The 20,556-nt window shown below is 41.2% G+C and overlaps 1 protein-coding gene across 2 annotated transcripts in view; it reads left to right on the top strand.

Annotated features, from left to right (window-relative positions):
- si:dkey-49n23.1 (semaphorin-3D) overlaps window positions 1-20,349 on the top strand; it is a 51,375-nt gene extending 31,026 nt beyond the window's left edge. For both annotated transcript variants that reach the window (XM_044120978.1, XM_044120977.1), the window contains exons 7-18: window positions 842-970; window positions 1,093-1,235; window positions 7,035-7,149; window positions 7,896-7,965; window positions 9,453-9,597; window positions 12,050-12,272; window positions 14,556-14,644; window positions 16,341-16,382; window positions 16,894-17,051; window positions 18,536-18,600; window positions 18,961-19,100; window positions 19,739-20,349. In XM_044120978.1, the coding sequence (XP_043976913.1) occupies window positions 842-970; window positions 1,093-1,235; window positions 7,035-7,149; window positions 7,896-7,965; window positions 9,453-9,597; window positions 12,050-12,272; window positions 14,556-14,644; window positions 16,341-16,382; window positions 16,894-17,051; window positions 18,536-18,600; window positions 18,961-19,100; window positions 19,739-20,203 (1,784 nt within the window). In that variant the 3' untranslated portion in view covers window positions 20,204-20,349. The remainder of the gene's footprint in view (window positions 1-841; window positions 971-1,092; window positions 1,236-7,034; window positions 7,150-7,895; window positions 7,966-9,452; window positions 9,598-12,049; window positions 12,273-14,555; window positions 14,645-16,340; window positions 16,383-16,893; window positions 17,052-18,535; window positions 18,601-18,960; window positions 19,101-19,738) is intronic.
- The last annotated feature ends 207 nt before the right edge of the window (window positions 20,350-20,556 follow it).

The following is a 20,556-nucleotide window of genomic DNA, read 5'->3' on the forward strand; positions in this document are numbered from 1 at the left end:
ATTCAGTTAACAAAAATGTTTTCCTAATTTCAGTTTTTGTTATTTGTTAGTTTTTGTTAACTATAACAACGTTGGTAGGGAGTCAGTGATCTGATGCAGTGCAGTCAGGAGTTTTTCCTGCATTTTCTGTCACCAGAAAAAGTTAGGAAAATGTTTTTTGTCAGATTTAATTAACCAACAACATTTGTCCTCACAGGCACACAATGTTCAAATGAGTTTACTTCATTCTCTCCATATTCTGGTGACATTTAGCAGCGTGCCGTCCCTGGCCTGTCCGCCCGCCGGCTGAGTGCCGAGTCGAGGTTTGTGTGGTTCACTGCTGACGCCACACTGAACACATTAAACTCAGCGACTTTAGATCCTCCTGACCGAGACCCCCAGGGGCTTCATGTTGTCTCATGGAGGTTTCACAGCTGGACAGCAGAGGATGAAGCATTTGTCCTTCTGCAACTCACTGGTGTCTTCTGCTGAGTATTAATTATCAATTCGACGCAAATATATTCACAATACTTTGGTCTTTATGAATTCTGCACCTGAAGATGATCCCAATTATGGAAAAACTAAAACTATGGTTATAACTAATAAAAAATAAACAAAAACTAAGAAATGTTTAACTAATAATAATGACCAAAAACTACCAAACAATCTAAAACTAATTGAATTGTAGAAACATGGAAATAAAACTAAACAATAAAGAAAAACTCAAACTATTACAACATGGGTTGCAGGAAATACGTGAAGAGCCAAAGCAGTTTGTGATGCTGGCGCCTTCAAAATGCCTCGTGACCTTTACCCTGCAGTGACCTTTGCCCTGCAGTGATCTTGTCGTTTCTCCCCTCAGATGGTGAACTTTATGCAGGAACCTCAGTCGACTTCATGGGCGCCAACGCGGCGATCTTCCGCACCTCGGTTCAGGGCAGCGGTCAGCATTACATCCGCACCGAGGCCTACGATCACAACTGGCTCAACGGTGAGCAGCTGCCTCTTCCCATGATGCATTTCTTCATTCTAGCTCCGTTTAAGGTTAAAGACAGCAGAGAAACTGGAGGCTGCATCGGTTTCCCAACATGAACTCCTCCCTTCCCCCCACAGAGCCGGACTTTGTGGGCTCCTTCTCCATCCCTGACACTCACAGTCCAGACGACGATAAAGTTTACTTCTTCTTTAAGGAGAAGGCGGTGGAGGCCGGCCAGTGGGACCAGAGGGTCTACAGCCGGGTGGCTCGGGTCTGCAAGGTAAGCAACGCTTCAGTCAAAGCCATATCAGAAGGATTTTAAATGTTTTCAGTAAAACCCTGATGCAGGCCTGCAACGTTTTCACACTCTCATGGAGTTGGTGAGTAACAAACTGGCTGGGGGGGGTGCGCGTGTTATACGACGGGGCGATGCCTCTAGGCATTGTGTCTAGCTGCATGTTGGCGCGCAAGATGTAACCGAGAGCATCCGGTTTAGGATTTTCAAAATAAAAGCTCTACCAGACTCAATACATAGAACAGACATAACTAATTATTTCTTGCGCGGCCCGGTACCAATTGGTCCACGGACCAGTACCGGTCCGCGGCCCGGTGGTTGGGGACCACTGATTTATTTGACTGGTTTATCCACAGCATCTCCTCATGCAGTCCATCTCGCTGCGGCTTCCTGTGGCGTCCACGCCGACTTTTGGCGTCGGAACTCCGGGTCCAGACCAACATGCGCGCCCTGGCAGGCCCTGTTTAAATTTCTTCCAAAATGTTCTAGTTGGGTTTTATCAATATGTTCTGGCACAACAGACCCTTTATGAACATTCAGATTTTTGATCTGGCCCAAAACAGAAATGAGTTTGGATAAAAACATGGACTATTTTGAATGTTAACAAGAATAAAGACCAAGATATTTGGTGGTGGAATGATGTCACACCGCCAGCAGAGGAAGACTCTGTGATGTCACCGTCACAGTCTGTGATGTCATCAACTGCAGAATTGTATGTAACACAATTCTGAATATTTTTCATTGCTTGCAATATCACTGACCAGTTCAGACGTGCGCAAAGCTCTTTCAGTTAGTTTACACAATCGACAATTTTAGTGATTGAATTTAGGAGAAATGTTTCACCTATTTCAGAGTTACCGCAACAAAATGATGGGACCCCAGGCGAGAAGGGGAGTCCAGCAAAACCCCCGAGGCAGCTTCCCTCCTGCACACCCGGACATCTTACACGAGGAAATCCAAAGAGTGAACTCCTGTCTGGAAATGGAGAACGCCAGGTTAGAAGACAACCAAAGCATGGCCGACCTGGAGGCCAAGCTGGAGGAGATGGAGTTGAAGATAAAACAAGAAGAAGCTCTCAGAGAAAGGCTTCTCAAAGAGGCCGAAGAGGCAAAGAGGGAATTAAAGAGACTAGAGAGAGAAGAGAAGTCCAGTGATCCAGTAGATGTTAACCCTTCAGTCATTGCTTCCGGGTTTCACGATAATGTGAAAAACATGAAGAAGAAGCATTTGCAACAAGAGTTTGAGGAGTTGAAGGTGGACCACCTCCTCAGCCGGGAAGCATTTATATCTGAAGTACAGGCTGAGAGAAAGAAAAATGAGGCTCTCCAAGAGGAACTGGACCAACTCCAGACTTCCTACAAGGAGCTGGAGTCCAAGTATGAAGCCGAAGTTACTCTGGTGAGGCAGGAGGCCGAGATAGAAAAGTTTTATGAAGCAAGGCTGAGTGAGGAACAACGGCTGCTGGAGAATGTGAGAGCTGAAAAAGATGAAATGATTCAGGAAATGTCTCAAAAGATCACCGTCCTGCAAGAGAGTGAGAGACTCCTGGAGAAAGAACTGAATCAGCTTAAATGTTCGTATAATGAACTAAAATGTAACTACAAAAGTGATGTTTGTGAACTGAAGCAAGACCTGGAAAGATATCGTCAGGAGGCGAAAAGTGAGAAAGACGCCAAGTTAGAAAGAGAGGAGAAGAATCTGCAGCTCATCAACAAACTGAGAGCTGAGAAGGAGGAGGTCTCCCAAAAAATGGCAAGACAAACCACAATCTGGCAAAAGAGAGCGAAGAAGATGCTCCTTGAACTGGATCAGGTTCAGGTTTCTCACCAGGAGGTGAAGAGTAAATGTGAAAGAGACATCATGGATATGAAGCAGCAGGTTGAAACCTACCAGGAGCAGATAAAGCAGGAGAGAAAAGATCACCTGGAGAAAAGAGAGGACAAGGTGCTTCTGGACAACCTGAGAGCTGAGTTGGTTGTCCTCAGAGAAAACAGAACAACAGAGATGAAATCCCTGCTAGAGAAGGAAAGAAATGCCCAGGCTGAGCTGGAGAAGTTTAACGGTTTGTACCTGGAGCTGAACGTTCGGTATGAAACAGAAATAACTGGAATGAAACAACAAGCAGAGAAATATCAGCAGGAGATCAGTCGTCTGAAAAATGATTTAGAAAGACAGAAAGAGGATTTACTACTGGCAGAGACTCTGAGAGGTGATAACGAAGATTTACAACCAAAACCCATCACTGTTTTCCAAGAGATGGAGGAAACCTCTCACAACCAATTGGACCCAGTTAAAGTCTCAAGTCCTCAGGTTTCTTCAGAGGAGGAACTCTCGAGAGAACCTTTATCAGGTTGTTCAACAGATCCAGAAGAGACAGAGATCCCTGCAGAAACCGTCCTGGAGCATTTGGACCATCCAGACACTGAAAGCATGAAGGACGGCAAAAAGAAAAAATCTAAATTTTCCATTTGGAAAAAAGTTCGAAAGACTCTGGGATTGAAGAAGTCAAAAAAGAAACAAAAGAGTGAAGAACATCAAGAACATGTTTAAAGTTCTTCATTTTGATATTTAGGGAGGGAGAAAGACGAGCAAGAGAGGAAAAGAGGAATCAAACCCACGGAGGTCGTAGCCTCTGTGAACGGGGCACCATGCCACGCTCCGTCAAATTTAACATTTAAAATGGAAAAGTTTGTCCCCCATTAACAGACTAGAAAATAGATCCCTTCCCAACCCAATTGGAAAAAAGGTGGGCAGCACGGTGGTGCAGCGGTTAGCGCTGCGCCTTCACAGAGACCCTCTGTGTGGAGTTTGCATGTTCTCCCCGTGTTTGCGTGGGTTTTCTCCGGGTGCTCCGGTTTCCCCCCACATCTCCTAAAACATGTCGATCAGGTCAGTTGGTCGCTGTAAATCGACCCAAAACACTTTCAGAAACTCCAAACCATAAAGTCCAGTTTTATTGTTAAACTGGTCAGATTAACTGGTCAGTTTTATTGTTAAACTGGTCAGATTAACTGGTCAGATTAACTGAATTAGCCGAACGTTACGTTAGCTCTTTTCCCTTCACTGGTTTAGAGCTGCAACACTGGGCTCAATTTTATAGCAACGTATTGATTTAAGAGTTAAAATTTCTTCTTTTAATAGTAATGATTTCTGTTTATTTTCACTGTACTTGTGCTGTTATGGTTTGACCTTTAGTTGACCTTTTCTACACACTTTTTATATTAAATTGCACTGAATTGTAGCTCATTAAACTGTTTAAACCTGTATTTTAAAAAGATTATAAAAAGGATCATGCAGTGGCTGTTTTAGTGTGACTGTGGCTCAGCGGGTAGAGTGGTCGTCTTGTGACCAGAAGGTTGCAAGTTTGATTCCAGCTTCCTCAGCCACATGTTGAGCTGCCCCAGGGCACTTAGTGTCAAGTTGCCCCCCGACCTGCATGTGTGTGTGAATGTGACTGTAGTGTGAAGCTCTTTGAGTGTCAACATGACCAGCAAGGATCAACACAAGTTCAGTCCATTCTCCTGTTTTTATTTGATAAATCCTGTTTTTGTTTTTATACCAAACATTAAAAGCTGATTTAACAGGTTTGGATTTCTTCAGGTTCCAGGATGTTAATTGAAGATTAGAGTTTAATCTAATCATAATTTAATACTCTGGACCATGAAGAAGCTGAAACTTGTTTTATCTGGTTTGTTTGTTATAAGAAAAAAACAGTTTTATCAAAAATAACAGTTACTGTGTGATCTTTGAGTTAGTCTTTATTTACAAATACAGATTCAAGATAATATAAGAAACTTAACAAAAAAGTGCAATTTAACATGAAAAACTGTAGAAAAGGTAAAAGAAGAAGAATTAAAGTATGAAAACAGAGAATTTAATCAGAAATCATTTCCACTCCAGGAATAAATCGATTCTTAGATCAATACTTTGTAATAAATATAAAGCTTTTGTGTTGTTGAGCTCATGTGCTGTCTGCTTGTATAAAAGAGAAGGAAAAGGGGCTAAGAAGGGGCTGGTTAAAAAATTCAGTTATTTTTTAACCAGATTTATAGTAAAACTGTAAATGATGTTTTGATTAGGACGTTACTTCTAGGTTTTGTTTGTCAACTGGGTTCAATTCCCAGTCCTGGGGAATCGGCTGCCTGTCGTTTCCTTCTCTCTCCTCCCAATTTCCTGTTCAACCTGTTAAATAACGGCCTAAAAAACTTTATTAGAGCCTAAAAAACTTCATAAAAGAACTACAAAATACATTTCACCTCACAAATGGACCAAAAGTCAGAATATTCTTACAACACATTGTGCTCGTTTAAAAAAACAACTTTCTTCTTCTCTCTCTCTTTTTCTCTCTTTCACACATAATTAACAGGTTACTTAATACACACACACACACACACCCTCCATGGGCTGCCACCTTATCGTGGTGGGGGGGTTTGAGTGTCCCAGTGATCCTAGGAGTCTTGCTGTGGGGGCTTCATGCCTCTGGTTGGGCCCCCCAATGCAGACGGGTCCAAGGTGAGGAACCAGACCAAGTGCAACCCAAAGAATTACATGTGAATTACATTTGATTCACATATTTATATCTAGATATAGATATATATAAATGTGCTATATATATAAATATTATATAAATATAGATTCACACATAAATGTGGTTCACATGTGAATCACATGTGATTCACATGTGGTTTCACCACGACACGTTCCAGAATCACACGCTTACATGTGCTTTCACATATAATTCACATCTTTTTTTTTTTTTCAATTTTTTTCTCCGAAGAGTTTTTGCAGCACTAGTGATCCGTATGTTTTGTGACAGTAGGCAGACAGAAAATAGGGGAGAGGACTTGCGCCAAAGATCGCCGGGAGTCGAACTCATGACGTCGAGGACTAAGGCCTCCAAACGTGGGGCGTGCTGACACCCTGCACCACCGCACCACGCCCCTGGATTCACTTCATTCACATGAAAACTAAATTATGTGAACCACATGTGAAAGTCACATGATTTTTATGATATATCCTTACACATACCCTTTTTGTAAGGATATATCTATATATATATAATATTGAGGAATGTAAGATGAGTATGACAGGAAATCTAATGATATGGACGTGTGAAAAAAATGTGGTGCACATGTGAGAATTATGTGAACACAAGATGCAGGGAACATTAAACACATGAACAAAATACTGGATCACATGTGAAAAATGTGATCCACATGTGAAAACATGATTTTCATGGGATTTTTTTGTAAGAGGGGGAAACTTCACTCTGGTCTATTACCTGCTACTTTACCCGCCGTTGAACGTTTTCTTAAAAGTTACTTAGTCTGTTAGTCTGCAGCTCATGTGACCAAACCAGGTGAAAAGTTAAAACCCTCAACTTTGTCTTGTACAACAGCAAGATCACCGAGTCTTCTTTAGAGATACATTTTTTTTGTTTTGTTTATTTTTTATCATTTTTTAGTGTTGTGTTGCAAGAGTTTGAAAACATTTACTGGAAAATCCTTTGAAAACACTTGAATTTTGCTTTTTTTTTTTTTTTTAAGTGTGTGAACCTTAGCATTTACTAAACACACCGTGTCTCGTTCTGTCTGGAGGAGACTGGAAGTCAACATGCCAAAATTCAAGATGGCGGAGGAGTATTCTTCCAGTTATGGGCAGGACCAGCCCGTCCAGCAAACCTTATTTAGACATTAAAACTCCATGTTGCTAAGGCCTGAACCAACTTCCTGTTTCAGTGTTTTAATCAATCTTTCAGTGCATATTTGTTTCTCCTTCCTGCAGAATGACGTTGGTGGGAAGAGGAGTCTGATCAACCGCTGGACCACCTTCCTGAAAGCCCGATTAGTCTGCTCTGTTCCCGGCCCGTCGGGAGTCGACACTCACTTCGATGAGCTCGGTAACGCCGACCCATTCTTTCTTCTTACTCCATCAAAGCTGCACTTTGTAACTTTTATAAAGAATATGGTTTTTTTACATATTTGTTAAAACTCTTACCATGTTGTAACAGTTCATTATGAGAAAGATAATCTGCGAAAAAAATGGATGTAGTAAAGCTCCACCCTGAACTACTATTGCCGTCTAAAGAAATTAATCGCTCCCAAACAAAAACAACCAATCAGAGCCAGAAGGAGGGTCTTAGCGCTGCAAATACATAAAAAACGTTTATCCATCGTCGTAGGCAGTCATGCTAACTAGCTTGAGCATTCACAACAGGCTATACTAGCTGCAGTAGCAGAGAGCGAGGAGCAGGATGGGGATGAGCAGCGCCACACAACATTGTGATTGACAGCGTTAAGACCCACCTCTTGGCTCTAATTGGTTGTTTCTAGAAGGCAGAGGAGCTTGATTATTTTCACACATTACCTGTCTCATACCAAACTGTCACAACACAGTGACAGTTTAAAAAAATATTTTTCATAAAATATTTCAGCTTTAATTTAACTTTTCAGAACGCTAAAAGAAAACTCAGGATTTTTACTTTTCTTGAAGTTTGTTTACTTTGATGTTTTGTGGTCAAACTTTTTTTGATCTTGTCTTTATAAATGAAAACTGAACATTTAATAAACTGAGTTCAATCCACTAATTTATGGAGGACAGAAAGTGACAAAACATTGCAATCTCTATTTGTCTGTTTTGTTTTAGAGGACATCTTTGTTCTGGAAACCAAGGATCCTCAGAACCCGACCGTCTACGGCGTCTTCACCACCTCCAGGTGAGAAACTGCTACAATCATGTCAAAGACATTAAAACAGGAGAAAAAATAAAAGCAGGTGCCTCAAGCTGAAACAGAGAGATGGAGTGATCGTCTGAAAACTGACTGAATCAAGTCCAGCTCTACAATAAACAAAAAACAATAATAAAACAATGATCAACTGAATTAAAAAGAAAGAAAAACAGAATATCTGCAAGAATAAAGAAGCAAAAATAAGAAATAGGAGGACAACTTGTTTCCCCAATGTCTTATAATAACTTTTTAAAATATGGGTACAATAACAAATGCAGGATTTAGCCGTTTATTTATTTTATTATCTTAATAATTTTAACGACAGAATGACACTAAGAGGAGCAGGAGTGTTTGGTTTTCTCTGTCATCAGGTTGGGAACTTGTTCTCAAAACAACAATAACATCTCAATAACTTCTGGAACAATTTATCATTCAGCAAAATGTTTCATTGCGAGTTAATAAGATAATAACTTTTTCCACAAAATAAAAAATAAACGAGCCATTCCTTTTTTTGCAAACATTTTCTTCATCTTTAAACCTGAAAATAGAAATGAAATGGTTCTTTAATGGTTCTACAGTATTTTTATAATAAATGATTTTTTTAGTTGTAATTAGTGAAATTACCAGTTTTCCTCCTGTTTATGTTTTGATTAATCTGGTTATAAATGATCTAATCCAGCTGGAGTCTGTGAACTCCACCTGCTAAAAGAAACTTCTGCAGATTATCTGACCTCCGTCCGCCCGGCTGGCGCGTGCCCACCCTCCCAGTTCAGGGTCAGAGGTCAGGTCTGGGTGGGTGCCTGGGGTCAAAGGTGTAGGGGTCCAGCAGGTTGAGTTTTTCTAACCTTAATGTAGAAAAGCAGAGCCACTTCTCCTTCCACTCCCTCCTCCTTTTCTTCTTTAAAGCTGCAGTAAGTAACTTTAATACAAATTGTTTTGTCAAAACCGTCACCAGGTGTGTAATGATACAGATAATCTTTGAAAAGTTCATGTCCTCCTTGTGCTACTACTGCGGTCTGAAGAAATGCAACTCTCCCAACCAAAAACAACCAGTCAGAGCCAGGAGGCGGGTCTTAGCGCTGTCAATAATCCTTATGTACTCGCTGATGGCTGATAAACACCGTCATCAGTGGCCATGCTAAGTAGCATTAGCATTCATGACAGGCTATGCTAACTGCAGTGCCACATTGATGGTGATTGACAGCACTAAGACCCGCCTCCTGACTCTGATTGGTTGTTCCTAAAGCAGTTTTTTCCACATATTATGTGTCTCATTTCAAACCGTCGCCACATGGTGGTAGATTTAATAAATATGTAAAAATATATATATATATTTTTGAAAAAGTCACATACTTTTTTTCATTTTGTAAATAACACAATGTAATTTTAGTTTTTTTGCTGTTTGCTGTTTTGTTTCTCCCGGTTTGACGGTTGATCGCCCCGCTGATCAACCGGTCGGTCCTCTCTCTCCACAGCTCCATCTTCCAGGGCTCGGCTGTGTGCGTTTTCTCCATGGCGTCCATCCGCGCCGCCTTCAACGGACCGTTTGCCCACAGAGAAGGACCCGACTACCGCTGGGTTGAGTACAAGGGCCGCATTCCGTACCCCAGACCCGGAACGGTGAGTTCAACACACCAACAGCTGGAAGATAACTGCTGCTTTTCCCAGCCGCCATCAGGCGGGAGCTGGTGACCCTGCAGGGCGGCGAAGGTCACTGCACAGGTCCAGCAGGAGATAGGAAAACACATCTCTCTGTGGGATACTCCCATTCTCAGGAAGGTAAACGCCCAGGGTGTCCTGCAGCGCTGCGATCAGTTACAACAACAGGGGAGACACTTTGGGATTACATGGAAAGAGTGAAGCTGCAAAAATAAAAATAAAAACAAAGCCAACTTTATTTAAAAGCAGCAGAATGTAACTTTTAACTATCACTATGAGACAGATAATCTGTGAACAAAATGAAGTTCCTACATCTTCTCCCACTGCTAACTAGAAAAAAACAATCAGAGCCAGGAGGCGGGTGTTAGTGCTGCAGTGTAGCAGAGAGTTAGCAAATATTAGCTTGTGCTAAATCTAAATTAGCATAGCCACCAATGAGGGTGGACAAATGGTTTTCCTGTAATAGTAAGTTGTTTCTCCACCATTAGCACATTTAGCAGCAAGTACATGGAAACCTGACAGTTTTCCGATCAACCAAATATCTATATTTTTATTTTATTATGATGTATGAAGTCTCTGAAGTGATGCAGGAACATTCATATATTTTAATGTAAATATGATTGCTCTGTGGTAGAACTGCCCCACCGAGGGTCAGCATGTAACCGCCTGAATATTTTCCTTTTTCTTGAGTTAAGCTGCCACATTCAGCCTCAGACGCCATCATTTATCCCACATTTATTGGAAGCTGGATGGTATTTGTGTTTTTGTGAAAAATTAGGAATTTCCTGTGGGATCAGAGTCCAACCTCAGAGAGCTCCTCTGGTCCAACACCGGTTCCTCTGGGACATTTCAGCCGCTGTGAGGTCAGAGGTCGCTGTGTGCGCGCCGGGTGTCATGGCCGCCCTGCGCGGTGTTTAATCACGCGGTTGAGTGCAGCAGAGGCGAGGCGTGTCGGCGATGAGAGCAGCGAATCAGGCAGAATGAAGCTGAGACAATAATGGCTTCCACATTTCTCACTTCTCTACGCGGCTTCCCTGTTAGCTCCAACCTGCTTTACACCTTCAACAAATTCATCTGTCCTACTCTTAGTTTCTCATCTCTTCATGTTTCCTCACTGAGAGAAAATCTGACTTTATGCACAAATCAGCATGTTGAGACCAGATGAATTGACCTTCACTGCTTATTTCTAGAATATTGTTTGATGATTTGGGTTTAAATTCTCAGATTAGATAAAAAGTTCACATCTTAAACACAACCTGTATTTTATTGGTAGGCCTGTCTTAATAAGCAACAAATCAATTAATTGCATAATTAATTAAAATGAGCTCGATAATTTCCATTTCCATGATTTATCACTTTTCTCTTTTTGTACCAAAAAACTGGATGTTAAAAGTCTTCAGTCTGGTGTTTTGGTCTCAACTAGCCCTTTTGTTTTGACAGTCTTCATGATGAGTTTTATTTGTTGTTGCTGTTGTTTTGTTTATTTATTTTGGATATTTAAAATGTCTTCCAGTTCCTGTGTTAAATGTTCATTAGAAGTTAAAATGTGTTGATCTTTGAGAATGTGTTCTTGCATTATTATTTCTATTACTCAAAAATGGACTCAAACCAACAATTTTATTGTTTATCACAATAACTTCTAGGATAATTTATTGTCCATCGACATTTGTTATCACGACAGGCGTATTTCTTGGTGTTAATAATCTAATAAATTAATTTAAAGGATTTTCTTCACTCAAAGAAATTTGTTCTGTTTGTTTTTATCTCTAACGATATTTCAGAGACTGAAGAAGGAAACGTGAATCACAGCAAAGCGAAGCGTTTTATTTAACTAACATCTGGTCACTGCTTTGGTTTTAGGTGCAATGATTAGATTTTATTAAAAAAAAGAAAAAACAAAGAAAAAGTTTGAGAAGGTTCTTTGGATTTTATTTTTAACAGTTGGGCACATCAGTAAAACTTATTATTTTATTTTATTTAGCAGATTTTTCATGCAAAAACAACTTACAGGGTCAGTATCAATGAAAATGAACTTCTTTAGGATTTACATGATGCTTGTTGCCTTGATTCTTTCATGCATGTTTGAGAAAATCTTTAATCTCCATGACAACCATTCAACTGCACAAAACACTTGGTTGGACGTAGCCCCGCCTTCAAGACCCAGCTCCTCCTCCGGGCTGCAGTTCTCACGCCTCTGGAGTTTTTAAAGCGACAAATTTCAAGACATTAAATCAGGAAGTCAAATTTATATCAGGAAGACTTGAAACTGAAGGTCACATAGTTATTTGATGTGCTATAAAACGGGTAATGCTGCCCCTTTACAGTCTGACATCCCAGATGGTTTTGTTTGGACCTGTTCGCTCCTGGAAGTGGACCCGTCCTGCCGTTTTCCTGATGTCGTCTGTCCTCTCAGTGTCCCAGTGAGACGTACGACGTGCTGCACAAGTCCACCAAGGACTTCCCAGATGAGGTGGTGAGCTTCATGCGGCAGCACCAGCTGATGTGGGACCCCGTCCTGCCTCTGGGCGGCCGACCCGTCCTGACCCGGGTCAACTCGCCGTACCTGCTGAAGAGGGTCGTTGTGGACAGAGTGGAGGCTCAGGACGGACCGTACGACGTCTTACACCTGGGGACAGGTGAGGAGGGATCGTAGACTCTATCATGATTAAACTCAGTGGATCACGTTGAGATTCAGCTTGTTGTCAGTGGAGGTTCTCCGGGTCCGTTTTGAACATCTGTAGTCTTTGCTGCTCCAGCTGCAGAAACCTGCTGTCAGATAAAACGGTTCTGGTTCTGTGATGAATGAGAGGTCATTTAGTGGCTGGTGACAGGCCGGAGGGGAGAGGGCGCAGAGCTGCTCCATATATCTCCTCTAAGTGGATTCCTCTCCTTGACCTTTCACCCCACCCCATGCACTGCACATTAACAGCCTGAATAAAACCTGCCCTCTTGTTTCACAGCAGAACAGGAAAAATGTCCTGCACTTGTGTTCATGCCTCATGGATTTGCTAGAGATCTTCTGGAGCTCTAATGGTGACTAATGTGTTGGAATCAGACAGCAACAGGTCAGGGAGGGGGGCCTGGTTCAGTTTAGGGCAGGGTGGGGGTCCAAGCTCTGAACATCCAGAGCTTTGATCAGGTTATCATCTGGACACACATCTAATGGTTGGACATGTACCTTCCCCATAAGGCTACATTTCATATCTTTGTAATTATACTTATAAAGTATTTAACAGGGTTAAATCCGCGATTTCACTGAGGGCTGCCAGTCGTTACGACTAACGGCGGCTATCCATCACCGCCGTATCTTTCCTCATTAAAGTTACACAATGTCTGTTTGTGCAGCCGACCGGACGGCATCTTATGACCATTTCTAGGTGAAATAAACTGAATAGAATCGATTAGGCTGCTAGATGTCTGCTTTTTGACAGGCTTTACTGCTTTACTGTAGTTCATTGGTTGTTTTGATGTCTGCCATGGTGAAACGGGCAGAGGTTCGAAGAGCAGGACGTCACATGAAAAAGTTTCCTCTGCAGCAGGGGTCACCAACGTGGAGCAAGTTCTGAAAATAGCCATTGTCATTAGGGAGCACTGTCAAAGAAATTATTCAATTAAATGTTTTTACCTTGAAATAATAACATTTGTTTATTTTTAGAATATACTCCAGGCAACGGGCATCTGGTTCTAAAGCTCCCAGGAGGGGATTTGGTTTCTCCGTCAGAGCCAGCAGCTCGTCCCAGCTGGGGGACTGATAGTAGAGAGGTCAATGGCTCCCCAGTGCTACCACTCCAGTTTAGGCCTAGGATGTCTCTGGACTGCGGGAGGAACCCAGGAATCTGATGGGGGGAATATTTCATAACAAAATATCTTGTTGATATAATCCTGAAGCATGTGGAGAGGAAAGCTCCTGTCAGGACGAGATTTGTTCTGGGCGTGCTAACCTGACCTCCTCAGTTCCCCACACAGGTGGTTTTATCACCTTTTTATTATTAGTTTTCTGACAGTTTCATGATCGCTGAGGTTGTCCATAGATGCTCAGGCTGCACAGGAGTAATAACTTCAACTCTGTTCCCTCATTTCTTTGTTGATCAGCCTTCAAAGTACGAAGTGAAATTTATTGAATAGAAGCCAGTATCGTCTCCATATAAAGAAATCAGTTAGATGTCTCAGCATCTAACTACAGGAGACATTTTAAAAGGACAGCAACACATAGTAGCATTTTTTTTAGCTTTCCATCATGTTATACTTCATCACGTTAATGCCTGGGTGTACCTAGCTCCGCCTCTGAGGCACAACTCCTCCTCTGAGCTGCAGCTTCAGAGATCCCACCTCACAGAGCAGTCAGCTCCTTCAGACTAGCCAGCAGCAATTAGCAAACACCTGGAGGAACTGCTGAGCTCATTACAGGAGCTACTTCTTAATGGAACACCGGTAAAAACATTGTTAAAGGGTTAATAGAGGAGTCATGTTGTGATGAGTTTTTAAAGAGACAGAGGCCCAATTTCCAGCCTCTAAGTCAGGAAGTAAAATTTCCTTTAAGAGATATTTGATATATAACAACTCAAAGTAACAGTTACTTGATTGTGCTACAAAATATAGTCTAATAATATAATATAGTCAGTCTGTGGCTGGAATAAACATAATGCTGCCTCTTTAATGTATGTTAGTTCAAATACTGTGGCACAAAATGAAAAGCTTCTATAATTTTTACATTTGGCTTTGATTTCTTGAAGCGATGGAATAAAATAAATAAAACCCTCCGTCCAAAATCCGAGCCTTTCTGCAAGATTTCAAAGCAGTGACAGTTTGCTATGCTCCAGTGTGTGTGTGTGTGTGCGCGTGTGTGTGTGTGTGTGTGTGTTACTTGACAAGTCAGAGGTTTTCACCATCGGGGTTCTTCTTGCTGTGATGTTTTCCAGACGATGGGAAGGTGGTGAAGGCTGTGTCAGTCATCAAAGACAACTGGGAAACAGAGGAGGTCATTCTGGAGGAGCTCACCGTGTTCCAGGTGAGATTATTCAGAACCACAGAGACGCTCAGCCTTTGAGGTAACTTCTCTGCAGACTGCTGCAGCTGCACTGGACCTTTAGGGCTGAAAGCTTCTTCCAGTTCCTCCTTGTGCTCCTGTGCCAACCGAGCATCGTGTGATCTCCCACATGAGGCCGTCTTCAGGCTCCCAGAGGAACATTTTAGTCCAGAAAAACATCATTCTTTATAAAACCAGATGGAAGGCCACATATTTCCCAAACTCATCTGTGTGAGAAATGTTAGTTAGGGAAGATGAACATTTTTTTAAAGGATGGAGCAACCTGGGTGGAAGAAAGATATAAAAGAACAGGAACAAACTGATTTCCTGGTCCGGTCGTCTAAACTGCTTCTGGTTCCTCAGTTTTCTGCAGACGTGGATAAAATAGCCAAAAAAATTTACTTGCACAACTTCAACATATTTTTACTTGAGTAAAAGTAAAAAGTAGCCAAGAAATTACTCAATTAGGAGTAAAAAGGTATTTGGTGAGAAGGTTATTCAAGTACTGATGAAAATATACATTTTTTAATATTTAAAAATTACATCATCAGATACACCAAAATATAAAGTTAAGAGGATTTTGGTATTTTAAGGACCTAAAAAAATATTCAAGAAAATAACATAATTACAAAATAAAATATTTTCAAAATCAATTTCTTTAGCAAAAGCTGCAGGTGTGTGTGGTGACATTCTTGGTTAAAATATCATTTGTTTTTCACTCAGTGAAGTTACTCACAGTGGGTAGAGAATCCAGAAATCTACTAAACTGAGAGCAGCGATACTTCATAATGGAATTACTCAAGAATAATAAAAATAATCCTAATGCTGCTTTTTTCTCCCAAATGTTACTCAAGTAAATGTAACTCGTTTCTACCCGTCTCTGGTTTTCTGCTGAGTCAGAGAACAGCCAGATCATTGTTAAGGTACCTTCAGTAGCCCCCACTCTCCATCCTTCTCTCGCCTCAGAGAGGTCAAAAGTCACCGACTCCTTTTGTCAAACACTGAAACAAGTCAATGACCCAGAAAAATGGAGCTGTGGGGAAACTTTAGGCCTCTGAAGAGAAGAAAGGGACTCATTTGATTTCTAATCTCTGTAGGTTTCTTGACCCCGCAGTCAGTCGTAGTATTTTATGTTGCATTCCTCGACCGCCGCCCGCCTGAAAGATGACTGCCGTTAAAGAAACTCAAACAAACTCAGGCCGGATCATGTCAAACCAACGGGTCGGCCTTTAATCCTGCAGGTTTGTCCTCAGTCAGAGTCAAAGGATTCATTTCAAATTCATGATGTTAAAGCTACAAGTTAGAATAAAGAGACTTCATCCCCCAAATATTGAATTCAAATTGGACTTTTACTTTTTGTTTGTTCCTTCATTAATGTCCTTAAAGTTTTAATGTAATTAGTAAAACAATAAAAATTAAAGTAATAAGTCCTTAGCTAAAACTAATGAACAGAAGTGTCTCAACTCACATCCCAGTGGGACACCAGACATAATTAATAAAAAATTAATTTAATTTTTTATGTAATTTCACGTTTCAGTTTGGAATTATACTGAAGGAAAGCTGGAATGACTTAACCTGAAACTGCTGTTGTATTTCAGCATCACTTTCTTATTGTTATCAAGTCAAACATATTAATCATTTTAGTTTCTCACTGCTGATGGTATTTTTGACCCCACAGATTCCGACTCCTATCCTGAGCATGCAGCTGTCGACTAAACGGGTAGGTGTCACTTTCTCATTATTTTTGACTTGCAAACCTTTTTAAATGAACAGGATTTTTCTTTTTTTGTTGTTAATGAACCAAGCAGTTATTTAAAGTTGAGCTTGAGGTTCTACCACTTAAATAATCCAGACTGAATCTGGTCGATAAAGGTTCTTGTTCTATTTTGTCTTTGTTTGTCTGGAGGAAGTTAAAAAATATAAAAAATAAAATGAAGCGTTAGATGAGTTGCAATTATTTTTTCTCTTGCATTTGGGTTTTAGTGTCAGAGAAATTGCTTCTATTTGATTCAAACATATGATTTAATGTGAGAGAAGCACATTTAGTTGTCAGCTAGTTCAGCTAGAAAAGACAAAACTTTCCAGATTTTGGAAGAAGAACAGAGGAAGAGGAAGCGAAAGGTTCGGGTCAGTAATCAGGATGATGAAGTGAGAGAAAACCGAACACAGATGTGGAGAATTAAACCTTCAGCAGCGTGATGAACCTGTGCTCGTGTGCTTTCCTCTCTCAGGAGCAGCTGTACGTGTCCAGTGAGCTCGGCCTGGTCCAGTTGGGGCTGCAGAGGTGTGAGCTCTACGGGTCCGACTGCGCCGAGTGCTGCCTGGCCAGAGACCCGTACTGCTCCTGGGACGGGCAGAACTGCTCCAGATACTTCCCCACCAGCAGGAGGTAGAGACGCTCAGTCAGGGACGACTAAGCTGTCCCTTATTTTAAACCTGCAATTTCTATTTGCAAACACTAGATGGCAGTCTTCTCCATACTAAGCTAGAGCTTTCTCAAACTGGTGGTCTGCAGGCGCCCCCTAGTGGTGAACAAGGTACTGCATGTAATCAACAGTTTATTTGCCGTGATTTGAGCTTAAAGTACAGCAAGCTTACTTTACGATTTTGGTTAAAAATAATAATAAATAAGTGGCTTAAAACAGGGTCACTTAGAAGAAAAGTTGAAGATAGCGGTGGAAAGAAAACAACTCCAGGCACACTTGTAAGATCAGAGGAAACCAACTTATACCTGCTGAGGGAATTGATGTCGTTTACAACGATTCGATTCTTTTCAATGACTTTTGAACGAGTCTCAGTTGGTGAGAACTGTTCTTTGTTTTTTACGACCTTGATTGCTTATAATGCTCCATTCATACCTCAACAGATATTCCCATTTTAATTTAATTAGAAGTGATTAAATTAATTGAATACAATAAATAAGTGGAAGTATATTTTTTATATTTAATGGTGCAGAAGAGGATTTTTGTTTCTGCCGAAGTAAATCAAGACTATTTTTCTTTAATTGTACTTCTAAATTACAAATGTGCCTAAATGTTACTAATGCACACAACACTTGGTAGTAAAGAACAGCTTCTTTTTTTGATGTCCATGTGTTTGCCATGATTGGAAAGCATAAACATATTAATGACTCAGAATGCCCAGAGTAGAATTGTTCATGACAATAAGTGAGTTAAGAGACTAATATTTTCATTTCAGGTTAATAATACTCACTCTTTGCAACACAATGCCTTCTGTTTTCTTGCCTTTGTTTGTTCAGTGATTTTATTTTTCTTTCATTAATGTAATGTATCACAACGTATATCTTCTACTTTGATATGAAATAAAATTTTAAAAAAAGAAACCTGTCAAATGAAGGCCAACCTGATACAGATCCAGTGCATCTACACGATGTTTAAATTTTAAGAGAAAAAAAATATTTTCTACTGAACTTTAATCAGAAGCATAAAACTTTTTTTGCTCATTTATGCAGCCAAAGGGTTTGCACCTTTTCCAACTTTATTTATTTTCTTTTTTTCCTCTTTTCAACTGTTGTTGAATTTTTTTTATAGAAAATATCAAAATTGTTCACCGACGTTGTTCCACCTTTTGCAGCATTACATCCACAAAATGAAATGTTTTAACTGAGACCTTATTAAAAATAGAAAAACAGATGTTTTAAAAAATAGATCTGAAAAGTGTGGAATGCATTTACATTTGGGTCCCTTTATTCTAACTCCCCTAATTAAAGTTCTGCCTTCATAAATCTTTTAATCAAGTCCACTTGTGATTTAATCTGAAGATAAATGGAACTGTTGAGCAGTTCTGTCATTCAGTCCCTATTGATGAATTTTAGAAACTCGTCTCATATTCTGATCTGTGTTTGTGTATCAGACGAGCTCGCAGACAGGATGTGAAGTATGGAGACCCCTGGAGTCAGTGTCCAGTCACTGAGGAAGGTAAAGATCTCCAGCTCAACTCCACATCATCCACTTCATGTCACATTTAGTTTGTAGCATCTGGACAGATTATGAAGCTGATCTGAAAACAACCAGATGATCAGATCATCTGCAGTTTCCTGTTTAAATCACTGAGTTTCAATCTGATCAATAAGTTTTCATTTGGACTTCTTGTTCTTCATGCTGAGAACATCAGAGCTGCTTCTGATCACGGAGATCTTCATCGTTAAGATCTTAAATTGATCTTACTTGTGGGCAGAGCTGGTAGCGACTGCTGAGTATTCATCCTTACAGAACCATAGAACCAGCTATGGTTCTATGGTTTCATGTTCTCTGTGCTGTTTGCTGTTTTCCTGTCAGACTCCGACTCGGTGGAGGTGAAGGTGGTGTATGGGGTGGAGGGAAACTCCACGTTCCTGGAGTGTGTTCCTCGGTCGCTGCAGGCTGAGCTCCGCTGGACGGTGCAGCGCTCAGAGAGTCAGCAGAAAGCTGTTAGTCAGGTGTGTAGTTCAACCCCTTCAGGTCTGACCTTTGACACACGTTTACCTGCTTCCAGCAAGGCGCCTCCAACACATTAGCTCTGGTTTGATGAGCCTCTTTTTCTGCAGATGTTTTCCTCAAACATCAAATGACGTTGCTGTTATGATCCAAAGTTTTCTTTAAAACAAAGGTTTGTAGTTTAATGGTTTAGAAATTCAGTCTGCAGTGACAGATAATTTAATAATTTGGAAAAGGAAAATGGTGAACCAAGAGCAAGTTACCATTTACGATATTAATATGACGCCCTTATAGACCAAACGTTTGGTGTTGAGCAAAATGTCAAGCGTCTGCATCCAACTTGAAACGTCGGATGAGTTTTTTATGTCCGTAACATGTTTGGTGTGAACGAACCATTTGTCCTTGGTATATAGTTCCCATGGCAACAGGGTTCCCTCCCTGAAATAACTCCTCTTCCTAGTAACCGGAGTGGGTAAAGCCAGTTCATTATTGACTCAAAGAGTTTTGCAGCCTCTTGCCGTCAGTCCTTCAACACCTCAGTCTTCTTTGAGAGACACCCGTCCAGCTAAAGTTTGTAATAAAGACGCTGCAGGTGAAATGAGCTGAACTCTGACATCTTCCTCTGGTCTGGTTCTCTCAGCTCCCTCTCAGTGATGACGACCGCTTCCTGAGCATGAAGCGAGGGTTGCTGGTTCTACGCCTGGAAATGACTGACGCCGGCCTATACACCTGCACCAGTCAGGACCACTCCTACAGCCAGGTCCTGGGCCGGTACAGACTCCACATCATCCCCAACCGCAGTCTGCACCCGGCCCGCTACCTGCAGAACCTCAGTCCCAACCCGCCGGACCTCCTGAGCCAGGTGAGGACCGGCCCGACCGGGTTTCTGGGTCAGCCTGAGGCCGCTCCTCTGCCGCCGCACAGGAACTCATGGCTTCCTCCTCTGAAGAGCTACAAAGACCTGCAGAACATTCAGCGTCTGGACGAGTACTGCGAGAAACTGTGGTACCGGGAGAAACGCAAGCAGCAGAAACTCCTGAAGCTGAAACAGGAGAACCGGAAGGCTCGGGTCAGGAGGAACAACCCGCCTGAAGTCCCTCTTTAGTCCGCCAGACGACTCAGACTTTTGAAGGACAACAGATCCTGCATGGAGACAGGAAGTACTGCAACGTCAGCTGCTCCACAGAATTATTCAGCCTTCAGATATTAAAAAGGGATTTGATGCATCAGGTCTGACTTCCTTAAACCCCAGAAGCTAATCTGATCTTTTTTCTAGAACCAAATGTAAATTTTTGTTTCTGTTTTCCTGGAAATCTCCTCACTCAGGCCTCGCATATTATTTCCATCACTGCTGCTGATTTCTGTGGAAAACCTGCTGGAAAAAAATCCTAATACAAAACTTTTATTTTGAAAGCCCAATTAAAACCTCTTCCTGTTGGCTGAATCAAGTTCCAATCA

Source organism: Gambusia affinis, linkage group LG07, assembly GCF_019740435.1.
Source record: "Gambusia affinis linkage group LG07, SWU_Gaff_1.0, whole genome shotgun sequence".
In the NCBI taxonomy this organism is placed as follows: domain Eukaryota; kingdom Metazoa; phylum Chordata; class Actinopteri; order Cyprinodontiformes; family Poeciliidae; genus Gambusia; species Gambusia affinis.